We start from the raw sequence: 15,570 nt of genomic DNA on the forward strand, positions 1-15,570 counted from the left end.
GATGTTTTTTGTTTTTTTTTAAAGTTGCAAGTTCTTAAAAGTTATCCATTTGGATGGGCATCAGGACAAAAACTTCAATTTGACTAAACTCAATTTCTTTGATATTTAGCCTTTAATTACGAATGCTATGAAAAGATTCACATTGAACAACATGAACTGTGTAAAACAAAACAAAAATTTACAAGTTTCTCGTCTGGTGTTGAATAATGGAAACATTTGACATTACAGCGTGCTTTCACAAAAGGATGAATACTTAAGTGCAGAAGGAATCTGGCGTTTCCGTTTTTCCCGTTCACATGTCCAGTTTGAGTCTGGCAGAACACGAGGCCGCTCCGAGCTGGTTGCTGGCTCGGCACTCGTACACACCAGCGTCCGACGCTTCCACGCCGGGCACGATCAGCAAGCAGAGACCGTTTTCGCCGTAATCCATCTGCACTCGGGTCGACTCGGACAGAGGCTTGTCGTTGTGCAGCCACGTCACCTCCGGATGAGGGTAACCTGAAGTATAAAACTGGTTTAAAATGTGTAAATCAACACCTGTTCCACTGTATGATCACCTGGGGGCATAACTGTACAGAGCCCCTGACATGACATGAATGGAAAAAAAATTGTGCGCACGAGCGACTACACAGATCCCTTGCCAATTCACGCTTCGAAATTTGCGGTTTCAGTTATTCACGTACTTTTGTTTTACTGTATAAGGCTTCCTTGATTTCATCATTGTCAGTCAAAGAAGGAGCCGGTGGAGTGATTTTATTTAAAAATGTTATATGTATACAAGAAAACTGATCTGTATACATGCATACATTTCATTTTTATCATAAGTATTAAAAAACCCATTAATAACAATATACAGTGGGGCAAATAAGTATTTAGTCAACCACTAATTGTGCAGGTTCTCACACTTGAAAATATTAGTGAGGCCTGTAATTGTCAACATGGGAGAGAATGTGGAGGGGAAAAAAAACCTGAAAATCACATTGTTTGATTTTTAAAGAATGTATTTGCAATTCATGGTGGAAAAGAAGTATTTGGTCAATACCAAAAGTTCATCTCAATACTTTGTTATGTACCCTTTGTTGGCAATAACTAAGGCCAAACGTTTTCTGTAACTCTTCACAAGCTTTTCACACACTGTTGCTGATATTTTGGCCCATTCCTCCATGCAGATCTCCTCTAGAGCAGTGATGTTTTGGGGCTGTCGTTGGGCAACACGAACTTTCAACTCCCTCCTCACCCCGTGGCATCAAAATAAGAATGGGGAGCAAAAATCTCAGAACCACACGGAGGGACCTAGTGAATGACCTACAGAGAGCTGGGACCACAGTAGCAAAGGCTACTATCAGCAACACAATGCGCCGCCAAGGACTCAAATCCTGCACTGCCAGACGTGTCCCCCTGCTGAAGAAAGTACACGTCCAGACCCATCTGCGGTTCGCTAGAGAGCATTTGGATGATCCAGAAGAGGACTGGGAGAATGTTATGGTCAGATGAACCCAAAGTAGAATAAATAAAACTTTTTGGTAGAAACACAGGTTCTCTTGTTTGGAGGAAAAAGAATACTGAATTGTACCATACACACTGTGAAGCATGGGGGTGGAAACATAATGCTTTGGGGCTGTTTTTCTGCAAAGGGACCAGGACGACTGATCTGTGTAGAGGAAAGACTGAATGGGGCCATGTATCATGAGACTTGGATGGGTCTTTCAGCATGACAATGATCCCAAACACACAGCCATGGCAACAAAGGAGTGACATCACAAGAAGCATTTCAAGGTCCTGGAGTGGCCTAGCCAGTCTCCAGATCTCAACCCCATAAAAAAATCTGTGGAGGGAGTTGAAAGTCTGTGTTGCCCAACGACAGCCCCAAAACATCACTGCTCTAGAGGAGATCTGCATGGAGGAATGGGCCAAAATACCAGCAACCGTGTGTGAAAAGCTTGTGAAGAGTTACAGAAAACGTTTGGCCTCCGTTATTCCCAACAAAGGGTACGTAAAGTATTGAGATGAACTTTTGGTATTGACCAAATACTTATTTTCCACCATGATTTGCAAATAAATTATTTAAATTATTGTGTGTGTTTGGTGGGGGTGTCATCAGCCAATCAAATGTGCGTCTAGGAGGGGGGAAAATGGACCTGCACATTCAGTGAGCGAAAAGAGGTACATGTACTGTAAGTCTGAACATAATGAATATAATTCACTTAATAATTGGGTCAATTACAACAATTAAAACATGGACAATCTAATTGACCTATATAACTGAAGTCCTTATATAACGCAAATAAGGTTGCTTAAAAGTTGGTGGGGACAATTTGAGCATCCTTAAAAGTTGGTAGTGTTTCGTCCTTACTGTCCCTATGCAAACCTACGCCCTACCGCGAAAAAACGCACCAGCGACTACTACGTGTGCACGAGTTGTAGTAGTGGAAGCAGTGGCGCGGGAAGTTGGGTGCTGCAGCACCCCCTGGTGTTATTGAGGGGAAAAAAAGGTTTTTGGCAGATTTTTGTGTGTTACATGCATAAAACACACTAAAACAAAATCAATAAACATTTAAACAATAGTGTAACTTTGGGGAGTAAATATATATGTTGAAAAAAAAAATTGTTAACACCACTTGACACCTTGCTTACAAGGTTACAGTGAATAAGGCGCTATTGGAAAGGAAAAGAACTGTTTACAGAGGAAGTGTAAACATGGCACCAAAACAAATTAGTGTTTTTTTTTTTGTTCTTTACAAAATCAGCGATAAATTCTAAAACTCAATTCGAAGACGAAAACGAAGATGACTGTCCTTTGGTGGCTTCAAATAGGCAAGACATGCTTGCATTGTAGCCATATTGTTTGTTGTTGCTGTTGAGCTGCCACTGTGTAGAGCACTGTTGGAATTATTTTAGTATTGTGGAGGGGGTGTTAAATCAAGTCTTATTGGCCCTTTTAGTAAGCCCTTTTTTTTGGGGGGGGGGGGGGCACCATTTTCAATGTTGGATTATACACAGTTACGGTAACTGTAAACCATTACCATAAACAAACTGTACACGCCCATATAAGACAAATGTGTTGCTGTGTCATTGCCCTGTCTAACTAGGCCCTAGGGGGATATTCATTATAATACACGGGTGCCTTTATTTCCAATACAGAACTCCCAACACACACTGTAGGTGAAACAGAATGCCGTCTTTGTAGTAAAAAAAAAAAAAAAAAAGATCCTCAGCACCCCCTGCTGCACCGCCCGCTTCCATTTATGTCCTGTCTGGGGCTACACACCTTATAACTCAATATCACGTTATTAAAGATAAATTCCGGTATGCTCTTTTGGAAGGCCAATTTAGTTTTCACACAGAATTTGTGACTTGTTGTGGCATTTTCCGCTTCTGTCATAATGTGATTTAATTTAATTAAAAATGCTCACTGCAATCAAAATATTTTCTACTGAACTTATATGAATTTTTTGCCATTTTGCCTCCCGAGGAATATTTAATGAAGCGCCCGAGGTCGTTCTAACCGTCTACTCGGCACGCCAGACGAGCGGTAGCTCCCGCGGAGAAGCTGGCGTCCCTCAGGGGCTCCCGGAAGCGGGGCTCGCCGTGCAGCTGCTTATCCAGCGAGCGGATGGCCTCCTCTGCCTCTTGGCTCCAGCTCGGCTCTGGATGAAGGGGAAACTTGATGTGACAATGTGAAAGTGCAAGTCTGCTGCCATACATATGTAGCTCTAGGACATCCATATAGAAAGTATTGATTTATTCCCCACATTCTGCATTCTTAACTTGAATTATTTTTAATATCAGTTGTACACGTTGCATTCCATAATAACATGAGAACAAAATTATTCATGTATATTTCTTTTAAATGCCTTTGCTCAATACTTTTTTGATGTCTTATTGGCAGTAAGAACAGCCTCAAGCATTGGCCAGTTGTCATTTGAACTTTGAGATCCACAGCAAAAGCTACGAGTACTTGTTCTGAGAGTTTAGCATTTGTGTGGCTGTGTGATAATCAGTTTTACCGTCTGAAGAGCTGCCAGGAGAGTCTGGCCTGTTGGAAAGGTTGGACATGCGCTGCAGGGCCAGAACAGCCTTGCCGGTTTTCTGAAAGTTTCAAAAAGACAATTGACTACACAACACTGAATTCAAACATAGCAGCATGTACGATGTTTTCCAGAAGATGGCACCTTAGAATTAAAAAGCAAGTTGAATTTGAGGTGTAGGGACCACAAAATAATGCTTATATTTGATAGTTGTGAGCACCTCTTGAGGACTGAATATCAGTTTTCTGTCAGTATATGAATCAGTGCTGTGTTGAGAGATAGTTATATATATATATATATATATATATATATATATATATATATATATATATATATAACTATCACATTTTCTGTATCATGCTATAATAACTAGACTACAATAGAAAGCTTTTATTGTCATTGTACAGAGTATGACTAGGTTTAAAGCTTTAAAAGGCAAAGATTAGTTAATTTTTGGTTCCTTATGTTTGATACTCCTGTTATTCTTGGGTTATCAAATTTGCAGTATATGAAACTGAAGAGGATCATTTTTTACAGTAATGAGATCAAAGGTCGTTGGGGTCAGAATAGGATTTTCACAATTTATGATGGTAAATGCATCCTAGCATAGGTGGGGTTTGACTTTTGGGGCAGGGGGGCACAACATGTTGATCCAAAAACGCAGTGTCAGCAATAAAATTAACTTACAAGAATATAAATAGAAAATGAGCGTTTTTTGTTTCCCATCATTCTTAAGGGGAATTTTAAATCAGGCTGCTTTGGCAATACTTTTAGCCAAGATCTTCATCCATTGAATTTGTTATGCCCGCCGGTGTCGTGCCAATGTAGTTACCCCAGTGAAAAATTGTATCCCCTGAGCGGAGCCATATGGATGTTGATTTGTGTCTATTCAATCAAGAAAATGTTTGAATGCAACAATAAATTTGAAACAAAAAAAATGCATGTGAAAGCCATTTTTTTGGGGGTGATTTTTTTATTTATTTATTTATTTTTTTTTTTTTTTTTTTGATTGAAGCAACTTTTTGATTGTAGTAATGTTGATTTGTGTTTGGGTCACATTTTGGCTAGGACATTTTTCTCTATTATTCAATCAAAAAATAAGTTGCTTCCAAAAAAAAATTATAGATTTTCAAAAAGAAAAAAAATCCCCCAAAAATTTTATCATAGAAAAAAGTTTTTGAATGTGAAATAATATTTGAGATTGAAAAATTATTTGAACACTATTTTTTATTGAAAAACTTTTTTTGAAGCAATACTTTGTGTTTGGGCCATATTATGATTAGGACATTTGTGTCTAAATCATTCAATCCCCCAAAATGTTACTTCAATTAGAAAAAAAAAAACAAAAAAATCAAAGAAAAGAATCATTTAAAAAATATATATTCTTTTAATTATATGTAAAGCAAATGACTGTCTAAGGTGCTTGAAGAATAATTTCGACCCATTATATATTTTTTATGGCTTTATAGCATATATATATATATATATATATATGAAATTCAATACATGCAATGACACTTTTCGGCCCCCCTTAAAATCCGCTTATGCAACCTCGATTTATAAACATCCATAAGTGCCGTACAATTTCACAATGTACCCCATTAGGGCCAAATTTATGATAGCAAAACCAATCCTTACTTTCCATTTGCACCTTGCCAGGAAACGTCTCATCTTCTCCTTCCTGAGTGTCTTGGTTGGTCTGCGGTTGAGCGCCGTGAAGGAGGTCATCCAAGGGTGGACTAGGGCCTCGATGCATGATAACCTACTCCTGAAGAGGTGAATCAGAATTGATAGTGTTCAAGCTGTGCGGAGTTATATTAGATATAATTATCTCGTTTTACGATGATTATCATTTTCTTTAAGTTTCCGAGGTACTTTCTGCTCGCGACTTCGGTTTTCACTTTTAACTTTGACTGCAACAGCGTTGGAGTGGCATGACTCACTAAAAACCCTGAAATGGCACGATTTGGAAATACCGCATCCTTCTGCCATCTCGACATGGGAAGACAACATAGATGGCAGAGGGTGACCACATTAAAATATTACCGTATTGGCCCGAATATAAGACGGCCCAGATTATAAGACAACCCTCTTTTTCAAGACTCAAGTTTGAAAAAAAGACTTTTTGAACACCAAATTTTTATGCAGAAAATAATTACAGTACATCCGAAACAAATAATGTATTTGAGAGAAAAAAGCATGTTATTTTGCCTCATTCAAATCTTAATATCTGACCATTTAAATATGTAAACTAAAGTGCAATCACATTCATAAATGAATGGCTTCTGGTTTAAAGCAATCTATTGTAATAAAACAACAAAATTGCAATCACTGCATTAACCATCAAAGTGAAGTCTAAACTGTTACTGTAGTCTTGAAACAAATCTGAATAAGGAAAAACATTGCAATAAAATAATGCAAAGTGGTTAAACTTGAGAGTAGTCGAGATCTGTCATGACAGAACATCGCTTCAATGATATCTGGCGCCATCTAGCGTCGTGAATGGGTATAATGTCTAGACCACGAATATAAGACGACCTCTTTTTCAGCTTTAGTTCAATGCAAAAAACACAGTCTTATATTCGGGCCAATACGGTATTTTATTGACTATGGCAGTGGATGGAAACGCCATCTGGAACCTAAAAAGCTCCTAGGCATTCCAGTACCTGCACAGCCACAAAGTTAGATGTGTCCTCATACATGAAGACGGGAATTTGGTCATCATGAAGGCGGATGTGGAATGTATGTTCTCCAAAAAATATGAAACCTAAAATGTGGCGCATGAAACGACTTGTTGCCTTTGCTATTGATATTACAATGACTGTAATTATAAAGTTTTGAAGCGGATGAATGTTGTGAGTTATCTCGTTGAGCTGACGTGTTGCTATGTCCGGCCGCTTGTGACACTGCTAACTCAGCCGGAGCGCGCACGGCTCTTCAGTCAGGCACGGCAAAATATATTTTCCTCCCCGGAACACAACATGCCCCACATAAGTTCCCTAGGTGAATTCTGTCAAAAGGTAGTGGTCACCACAGTTTAATTTTTTTTTTTTTTTTTTTTTAAGTACGACTACTGCTGTAGCTGCTACTACAACAACACATGCTAACTACTAGGCTAGTAAAATTGCTGCTAGTCTGTTACTAATCAGTAAGTGCAATATACTGTATGTGTAGAATGGTTCATATATGTTCAAAATGAATCAGTGGGTTCCTTTGATTTGATTTCGACTTTGTCAACACACTGCTAACTTCAACCGCAACTCTTGTTGTTTTGTCTAAACCGGAAGTTCGGAGCAGAAATTCTCCAAAATGGCGCCGTCTATGTTTTACTCAGGAAACTTGTCTATACCCACCTGCGGTCTTTCTTCAGAAGGCCACTGATAAAGTCTTTGGCTTGGTCGGAAATGTCCTCGAAGTTCTCGGAGTCAAAGTCGTAGCGAGCTGCCGTGACGAGCCCGAAGGTCTCTGCATCGCAGTTTCCCTGGAAGGGCGACTCTCCGCTCAGCCTGGAGAAAAAAAATAAAATGTACTCGTGTCATCTTGTTGTCGCAAATGATCACGTTTCAGTGCCATTGACTGATAGATATCCAGCTCTTCCATTTAAATGGATTGGATTTCTCTCACTGTCAATGGCAGCCAATGATTTTTCACAGTATTGCCTTGGCCAATGGAAAAGCAGTATTTGGTATTTTTACAAGCTAGGAAGCAACAACATACTTGCCAGCTGGCAATAATTTACTAGCCATTTATTTTTACGTCAGAACAAGACGACTTTTCAAATGCTTCAAACTATTAGTTTATACAAATGACTTTTTGGAGGGCAATTGGATTGTTCAGGGTGCCTGACCCCCACGGGGGTTCACTGTAGCAAGAACTTTAAGAAGGGGGCAACTATGAAGGTGAAGATCCAAATTTGGACCACTGAGGCTTGGCAGAGGTCTGAGCCCCGACTCTAAACCATGTCCTTGGTGTAACATGCGGGTTAGCGGATTGTATTCTGCCATTTAAGCCAACATGGCAGTGCGTTGCCTTTGCCACGGTGTTATTTATAGAGGAAAAAGTAGGGGATGAGAATTAAATTCCCTCTAGAATTTCAAAGTGTTCCCAGCGTGGCATTAAAAAAAAGTGATTGCGTGTGATTTATTTATTTACAAGATGTAACAGATGACTCCGATGCTCCACATGTCCGTCTCCACTCCCACGGACTCGTAGCTGATCACCTCGGGGGCTACGAACTCTGGTGTTCCGTGCATCACCATTAGAGGCTTACCTTCTTCTACAATAGAAGATGATAGAAACTAAAAATTCGACAAACTTTCTGGTGGACGTTTCTTCAGTTCCTCACCCAGTTTACTGGCCAAGCCAAAGTCAATGATTTTGATGCTTGTTCCAGTATGGTCAGTGCAAACAATGTTCTCAGGTTTTAGGTCCAAGTGGACGATGTTCTGCTTGTGGACGTACAGCATGCCCTCCAGGATCTGCCGCATGTAGCCGGCGCTGGTAGGCTCCGTGTGCTCGAAGTTGTCATCCACGATGCGCTCGAATAGTTCCCCGCCCGCAATACTAGAAAGGACTGAAGTTGAAGTCCAGCTTGTAGATTTGATTGGGCTTCCGGCCTTTCTAGTTACTTACTATTCCATGACCATGACAGTCTCCTCGGGGGCCTCGTAGGCTGCCAAACACTGGACCAGTTTGGGGTGGTGGAGGCAGTTCATCAGCTCGATCTCCTTCCGGGCGGCTGAACGTTCCTTGGAGCTTCTGGCCCTGTAGAACTTCCCTGCGTAGACTTCACCCGAATCTTTGTGGGACAGACGGAATACCTCACCAAACTTCCCACTGGACAGGAAAAAAGTTACCTGCATTAATGCCAAACAGAATCGTACATGTGCTTAGTCACTTACACTCCCAGTTTCTCGTGGATATTGTAGTGGTCTTTCACTTCCCGTTTGGTGTCAATCACCACTTTGACACAAGGTCCCATGGAATCCTTCTTTTCTTCTTCTAAAACAAAGAAATTAGTCAACGTGTCCACGATCATTTTGGAACAGGTTAGGAGAGAAAGTCAAACAAGCGAAAATAACGAACTGGTAGTTGCCATTGTGATGCAGTCCGACTCCTGACTGGGCTCGCTGACCCCCTCGGCGTTGTAGGCTCGTACCCGGAAGCGGTACTTTGCGTAAGGCTCCAGGCCTGAGCTGACCTGGGTAGAGGTGTTCTTACACCGCTCGGCTATTTCAGTCCAATCCCCAGATGCGTCGGCACCCTGCCTTCGGACCTCCACGATGTAACCCAACACGGCTGTGCCGCCGTCGAAGCTGGGACCCGTCCAGGAGAGGACAAGGGACTCAGCCGACAGCTGGGAGACCACCGGATGGGACGCGGGCGGGTCGGGGCGATCTTTTGGAAAGATTCGGGAGTGAGTACTTGGGTTTCAAAGGTTATTTCAAAGCTGGACACTCACGTATGACGCTGAGGGAGACCGTGTGTTCGGCGGAACCGTTTCGACTCCGGGCGATGAGTGTGTAAGAACCAGTGTCATCTGGGTGGGCCTCAGAGATTACCAGGCTGCTGTGTTCGTTGTCGCTACTAACGGACATCCTGGGGTCCGGCAGAACTGCCTGCGAAGAATATGGTTAGCAGCATTTTATCACTGTTTAGTCGTGTTTTATGAATGTTTTTCTGACAGTATATCAATCAGTGGTCTAGTCCAAAGTTACTGTATTGTAAGCTTTTCAGATACAAATACTATATCACTATTTGACTGAATGTTAACAGTTTACTTCCAACTTATTGATTAGCACTCCTAGCAATTGAAACAATCCTAACCTTTCCTCTGTTGAAAATCCAGCAGCAAGCTACAGGGACAGAAACAGCATGGAAGTTGCAGTGCAAACGGGCCTCCTCGCCAACTCGAACCGCCACGTGCTCTGGTGGGTCCAGAAAGTCCACAGGAGAACCTTGGAGAGAAAAAAGGCAAGGAAACACTTAACTGGTTACTCCTGAAACAAATATTTCTGCTTGTTTCTGCAAAACCTTTTGTTTGAGGGCTCCCTTGATTACTACCTGTGCACACAGGAGAGGGTGGTGTTACCAGGTAGGAATGTGATTGGCAGGTTCAAATGATTGACAACCAATCAGTGTCATTTAGCTCTAACAAGCAGTTGTCACTCATTTGGGAACCACAGGTGAGAAGTTGATTTGATTGATTTATAGGTATCACAAAATCATATTTCAGGGCTTTCTTACAGTTCATCCATTAATACTCTAAACGCTATATCATGACATCATCACATATCAGATAAAGTTTCCCTTAGTACCATTATCGCGTTTAAATGCAAACATTTCCCAGGAAGTCAGTAGATCAGTCAACGTACCAGTTTCAGGTTCTGTCCTGCATCCACTGTCCCTTCCGGATGTGTCCGGGTTTTCTGTTTGGAGCTCCATTGTGTCTGTTTTAAGGCACACAACACAATCACAGGCCATTATTCAAAGGCATGAAGTTCATTAGTCTTGTTAGTGTTTTGCCCCTCTTTTAAGCATACTGTTTATGTGGGTGTGATTTTCAGAATAATTCTCCCAGTTTAAATTCCCAGCATCTCTGTTGATGCTGTAATAGCTGAACATTTGGCAGTTACTATTATATACCGTTACTTTTGCAGTGAGTTGGTTAACCAGGCTAAATTGTCTTCTCAAAGATGTGCTAGTTGTAAACACGTGATTATACAAGGGGCATTCAGCCGGCGAGGCCTTTGGGTGCACAGCAGGGCCACCCCTTACTCTTGAGGTGTGGGAGCCGCCCTCTATTCTATTGGCCAGGTAGCAGAACCAAATAGTTATCGGGGGGTATATAAACAAAAGCCACTTTCGCACTGTAGAAACGATCCGCAGTTCCAAGAACCTTTTGGGGAACCATGACGTCATTTTGCGTGTTCACACATGTAGGAACTCGCGGCCAGGAACCATTTTATTTCTTACTTGAAGGTAGGGACTTTCAGTGGGGCCATAGGAACTCGATTACGTAGGTTTTGGTGATTCGCTGAAATCAGCAACTACGCCCCGTCCATACTCGCACTTCTCGAGGAGCCGCCATTTTTAATAAGACTACCCTTTACTAAATCTGTGTGCTTTTCCAGTCTCGTCGTTAGACGCTGAATTTTCTCGCCAATGGAAACTATTCCGTTCAAACATGCAAGAATTGCCGCCGTGTTCTCGGCTGTTTCCATTTCGTTGTTTTCCGTTCAGCTTATTTTCACGGTTTTATTTTTCCAGAAGTGGGTGTGGCGAGTAAATAATGTCACAGCAGTTCGTATCAGGCCCAGTACCCATGTGCAAACATGATCGCCTGGCGAAAGATAGTTCCTATAACTACTGGAGAGGCCTATAGTTATAGGAACTAAGTACCTAGGTTCTTACAGTCCGAAACGGGCTAAAGTTTGGGAGGGTGACAGGGCTTTTCTCCTCTCCTCACGTAGGCATGATACAGCTGTTGGATTAGGTTCATTAGGAGACACAAGATTTCAGTGCAAAAAAAGCCTCCACTTGTTCAACTAGAACAATCATGTATTTTCTTTTCATTTCTACATCACCTCCCCTTGGCGACTGGCCAGAGAGCCTCCAAGAAACCCCAACAGACACCAGAAAATACAAAACAAAGCCATTGGATGAAACTTTTTACCTAAAAACTAGGGCTGTCAAAATTATCGTTTTAACGGGCGGTTATTAATTTTTTTAATTAATCACGTTAAAATATTTGACGCAATTAACACACATGCCCCGCTCAAACAGATTAAAATGACAGCACAGTGCAATGCCAACTTGTTACTTGTGTTTTTTGGAGTTTTGTCGCCCTCTGCTGGCGCTTGGGTGTGACTGATTTTATAGGCTTCAGCACCCATGAGTAATGTGTAATTATTGACATCAACAATGGCGGGCTACTAGTTTATTTTTTGATTTAAAATTTTACAAATTTTATTAAAACGAAAACATTAAGAGGGGTTTTAATATAAAATTTCTATAACTTGTACTAACATTTATCTTTTAAGAACTACAAGTCTTTCTATCCATGGATCGCTTTAACAGAATGTTAATAATATTAATGCCATCTTGTTGATTTATTTTTATAATAAACAAATACAGTACTTATGTACCGTATGTTGAATGTATATATCTATCTTGTGTCTTATCTTTCCATTCCAACAATAATTTACAGAGAAATATGGCATATTTTATAGATGGTTTGAATTGCGATTAATTACGATTAATTAATTTTTAAGCTGTAATTAACTCGATTAAAAATTGTAATCGTTTGACAGCCCTACTAAAAACAAATCAAAGTAATGTTAACTCATTGGCTGCCATTGATGGAGAAACACTACTGTGAGACCCTTACTCATACGCGGAGACTTAGGGCCCCCCCCCTCCCGGTGGCCGAGAATGTCATTGCATGTAATAGACTTTCCAATATACAGTATAAATTTAAAATTAAGACTTTGCCGGTAAAATGTTGTCTATAAAAGTCTACAAAAATGAATTAAATGAACAAAAAATATTTTTATAATGGGTCAAAATTATTTTTCAAACAGATCATGTGACTAACACCTTAGAGACGGTCATTTGCTTTGCTAAGCCAAAAAAAAAAAAAAACACCTGAGGAGTCGGACAGAAGAGGCAAGATGGATATACGTATTTTTTTCAAACCTAGGCTTTCAAAAACGACAACAACTACTGAGCGAGAACCAAGGATTGAAGATGTGGACCATGAAATGCCGAGAGCACCGCTAAAATAGTGAGCGGAGTTTCGGTTTGCTCCACTAAAGACATTAATTGTACAACAGAGCCTCCATCAGCCGTGCCATATTCATTGGACTATGATGTTGGCCAAAAGCATAGCGGTCCTAAGTAGTCTGATTAAGAATTTCCCTCAAAAATGATCAGAAACAAAAAAAACGCTCATTTTCAACGTATTATTATAAATCAAGGGTCCCCAAACTACGGCCCGCGGGCCGGAAACGGCCCACCTCCACATTTGGTGCAGCCCCCTGAACAAAAAAAAATTTTTTTTTTTTTTTTTTCTTTTCAATAGTGTTATTTATTTGCTGGCTTTTTTCGGTGAAGAACCTAGAGAGGGTTATTTGGTTATTATCTATTTAATTAATAGTGTTATTATTATGTTATGTTATGTTATGTTATGTTATGTTATGTTATGTTATGTTATGTTATGTTATGTTATGTTATGTTATGTTATGTTATGTTATGTTATGTTATGTTATGTTATGTTATGTTTAGGGCTGTCAAAATTATCGCGTTAACGGGCGTTAATTTATTTTTTGAATTAATCACGTTAAAATGTTTGACGCAATTAACGCAGATGCCCCGCTCAGACAGATTTAAATGACAGTACAGTGAAACGCTCACTTGTTGTGTTTTATGGAGTTTTGCCGCCCTCTGCTGGCGCTTGGGTGCAACTGATTTTATAGGCTTCAGCACCCATGAGCATTGTGTAAGAAATTATTGACATCAACAATTGTGGGCTACTAGTTTATTTTTTGATTTAAAATTTTACAAATTTTATTAAAACGAAAACATTAAGAGGGGTTTTAATATAAAATTTCTTTAACTTGTACTAACATTTTTCTTTTAAGAACTACGAGTCTTTCTATCCATGGATCGCTTTAACAGAATGTTAATAATGTTAATGCCATCTTGTTGATTTATTTTTATAATAAACAAATACAGTACTTATGTACCGTATGTTGAATGTATATATCCATCTTGTGTCTTATCTTTCCATTCCAAAAATTTATTTTACAGATTACATATATAATTTACAGAAAAATATAGCATATTTTATAGATGGTTTGAATTGCGATTAATTGCGATTAAATACGATTGATTAATTTTTAAGCTGTAATTAACTCAATTAAAAATTTTAATCGTTTGACAGCCCTAATTTTTACATTTAGGCACTTCTGCAATCGTCACACCTTTTCTGTTACAAACTGACCCCTCATCAGAGAAGGGAAAAGTTATGTGGCCCTCACAGGAAAAAGTTTGGGGACCTCTGTTATAAATGGTCCTTCAGTCTAAAAAGATGCCGCATGTACTTCTCCACTAGGTAACACAGAAAAACGCACACACACACACACAGCTGGGATGCCTGTGTGTACGAGCATGGGCTAAGCTACTATCCGAGCATGTATCTTGCATGTTAATTTTATTGCTGACACTGCATTTCGGGGTCATCAACATTTTTGCCCCCCCTGCCACATAAGTCAAACTCCGCCTATGTCCTTACTCTAGTTAACACCCCTAATTGGAAACCCTTACCCATGTTTGAAGATCTAATTTAAAGTTCTCATTTGTAACACTAACCCAGGCTTACAGATTCTCAATCACAGACATTCTAAGCACTCGCTAGCAGTATTGTGTCGCCAGGAAACCCCTAGGGGTTGACTTCTTCCTGCGATAGCAACTTGAATTTTGTCCTCACTTCCTCCACTGATGTTTTTCATCACTCACAATGAATTCAACGTCTTTTAAGGCGTTTATTTCAGGAAGTTAAATTGAGATTAATCAGCCATTGTTTTGAAGAAAGAGGAACTAATCGCTAAAGTGTCAACACTATGTCGCCTCAATTTTAAAGTTTCATATGGAATGAATCAGTATCTGGGGAATGCAGTTTTTTTTCTTCTTCATAGTGATTAGCTCATGTATCCGCCACATCTGGAAGAAGTTTTTTTCTTCCCACTTAGATGAAATGAAGGATCAATTCACATTTATTCTAGTGGTTGATTGATGCATTCAGTATTTACCTAAGGGATGGCATCCTTTTGAGTAAATACTGCTGTAGCACTGGTGCAGAGTATCTCCATCGCTGTTGCTTGTTTTTTTTCCAGCATGCATCCCGTAGACAAAACAAAACACCAATAACCCAGAAGGAATTTATTACTTTGAGTGGGCTACCAACACATCCGGTGATTTACTAGGACATGGCGTCTATTTTAGGAAATATGGTAGTAGCACAAGTGTAACGTATCCCCATCTGTGTGTTGAACTTGTTTTTGTCTCCATGCATCACTTGTATGAAATCATTTAACGGTAAGGTGTTTACTTCTTCAAGTGGACAGCAACAATCTCTGCTTTTTAACATCTGAAATGTTCTCATGCAAAAGGCTCCGAGTTAAAAAAAGGTCAAGCGTGAAGCTGCTGGAGACTTGCAAAGGGGGTGTTAAATGTTTATGAATAGAGGCCAAAAAGTTTAATGATATACGCGCTCATGTTACAAATGATAGTACATATTAAATTGGAATATCAAGGGAGATTTTTACCTGTTGGACATGAGAGTCCCGCAGTGTTTCTCATCCCCGTCCGGTCAGCAAGAGGGTCTCTTCGGTTGCGTGTGCGCCCCTGGAGCTGCAGGCGCACTGTGGACACATAAGTCTTTGGCTCGCCACCATCCTCGTCCATCCTTGCGTTTTAAAATAGCAGCTGACTTTCACTTTGAGTGATTCATCCCATGGGCCTCCTCCTGTGCAAAAAGCCG

At 40.2% G+C, this 15,570-nt stretch overlaps 1 protein-coding gene across 3 annotated transcripts; it reads right to left on the minus strand.

Moving 5' to 3' along the window:
* Nucleotides 1-9: 9 nt before the first annotated feature.
* LOC130909744 (myosin light chain kinase, smooth muscle-like) lies at nucleotides 10-15,559 on the minus strand. 3 transcript variants are annotated; one of them, XM_057826526.1, is made up of 14 exons: nucleotides 15,356-15,559; nucleotides 10,403-10,477; nucleotides 9,855-9,985; nucleotides 9,490-9,646; nucleotides 9,114-9,425; nucleotides 8,930-9,029; nucleotides 8,661-8,864; nucleotides 8,374-8,591; nucleotides 8,181-8,304; nucleotides 7,382-7,534; nucleotides 5,667-5,796; nucleotides 4,008-4,089; nucleotides 3,507-3,647; nucleotides 10-498 (listed from the first exon to the last, which is right to left on the minus strand). In XM_057826526.1, the coding sequence occupies exons 1-14, from the start codon at nucleotides 15,492-15,494 to the stop codon at nucleotides 293-295; spliced, it is 2,172 nt and encodes a 723-aa protein (XP_057682509.1). In that variant the 5' UTR covers nucleotides 15,495-15,559; the 3' UTR covers nucleotides 10-292. The 3 variants fall into 3 exon arrangements, with proteins under 3 accessions (XP_057682509.1, XP_057682511.1, XP_057682510.1); XM_057826528.1 differs by lacking the exons at nucleotides 10,403-10,477; nucleotides 15,356-15,559 and adding an exon at nucleotides 10,092-10,109 and having other exon boundaries at nucleotides 28-498; XM_057826527.1 differs by lacking the exons at nucleotides 10,403-10,477; nucleotides 15,356-15,559 and adding an exon at nucleotides 10,062-10,081 and having other exon boundaries at nucleotides 28-498.
* Between the last annotated feature and the right edge of the window lie 11 nt (nucleotides 15,560-15,570).

The sequence above is a fragment of the Corythoichthys intestinalis genome, chromosome 21 (assembly GCF_030265065.1).
Source record: "Corythoichthys intestinalis isolate RoL2023-P3 chromosome 21, ASM3026506v1, whole genome shotgun sequence".
NCBI classification, from domain to species: domain Eukaryota; kingdom Metazoa; phylum Chordata; class Actinopteri; order Syngnathiformes; family Syngnathidae; genus Corythoichthys; species Corythoichthys intestinalis.

Bases quoted from the DNA above. Each gene is read 5' to 3' on its own strand.
- LOC130909744 (XM_057826526.1), bottom strand. From the start codon at position 15,494: ATGGACGAGGATGGTGGCGAGCCAAAGACTTATGTGTCCACAGTGCGC. The intron at 9,986-10,402 runs GTACGTTGACTG...TTTCTCTCCAAG, and splicing joins CAGGACAGAACCTGAAACTG to GTTCTCCTGTGGACTTTCTG. The intron at 4,090-5,666 runs GTAAGGATTGGT...TGAAACTTTCAG, and splicing joins TGGCAAGGTGCAAATGGAAA to AAAACCGGCAAGGCTGTTCT.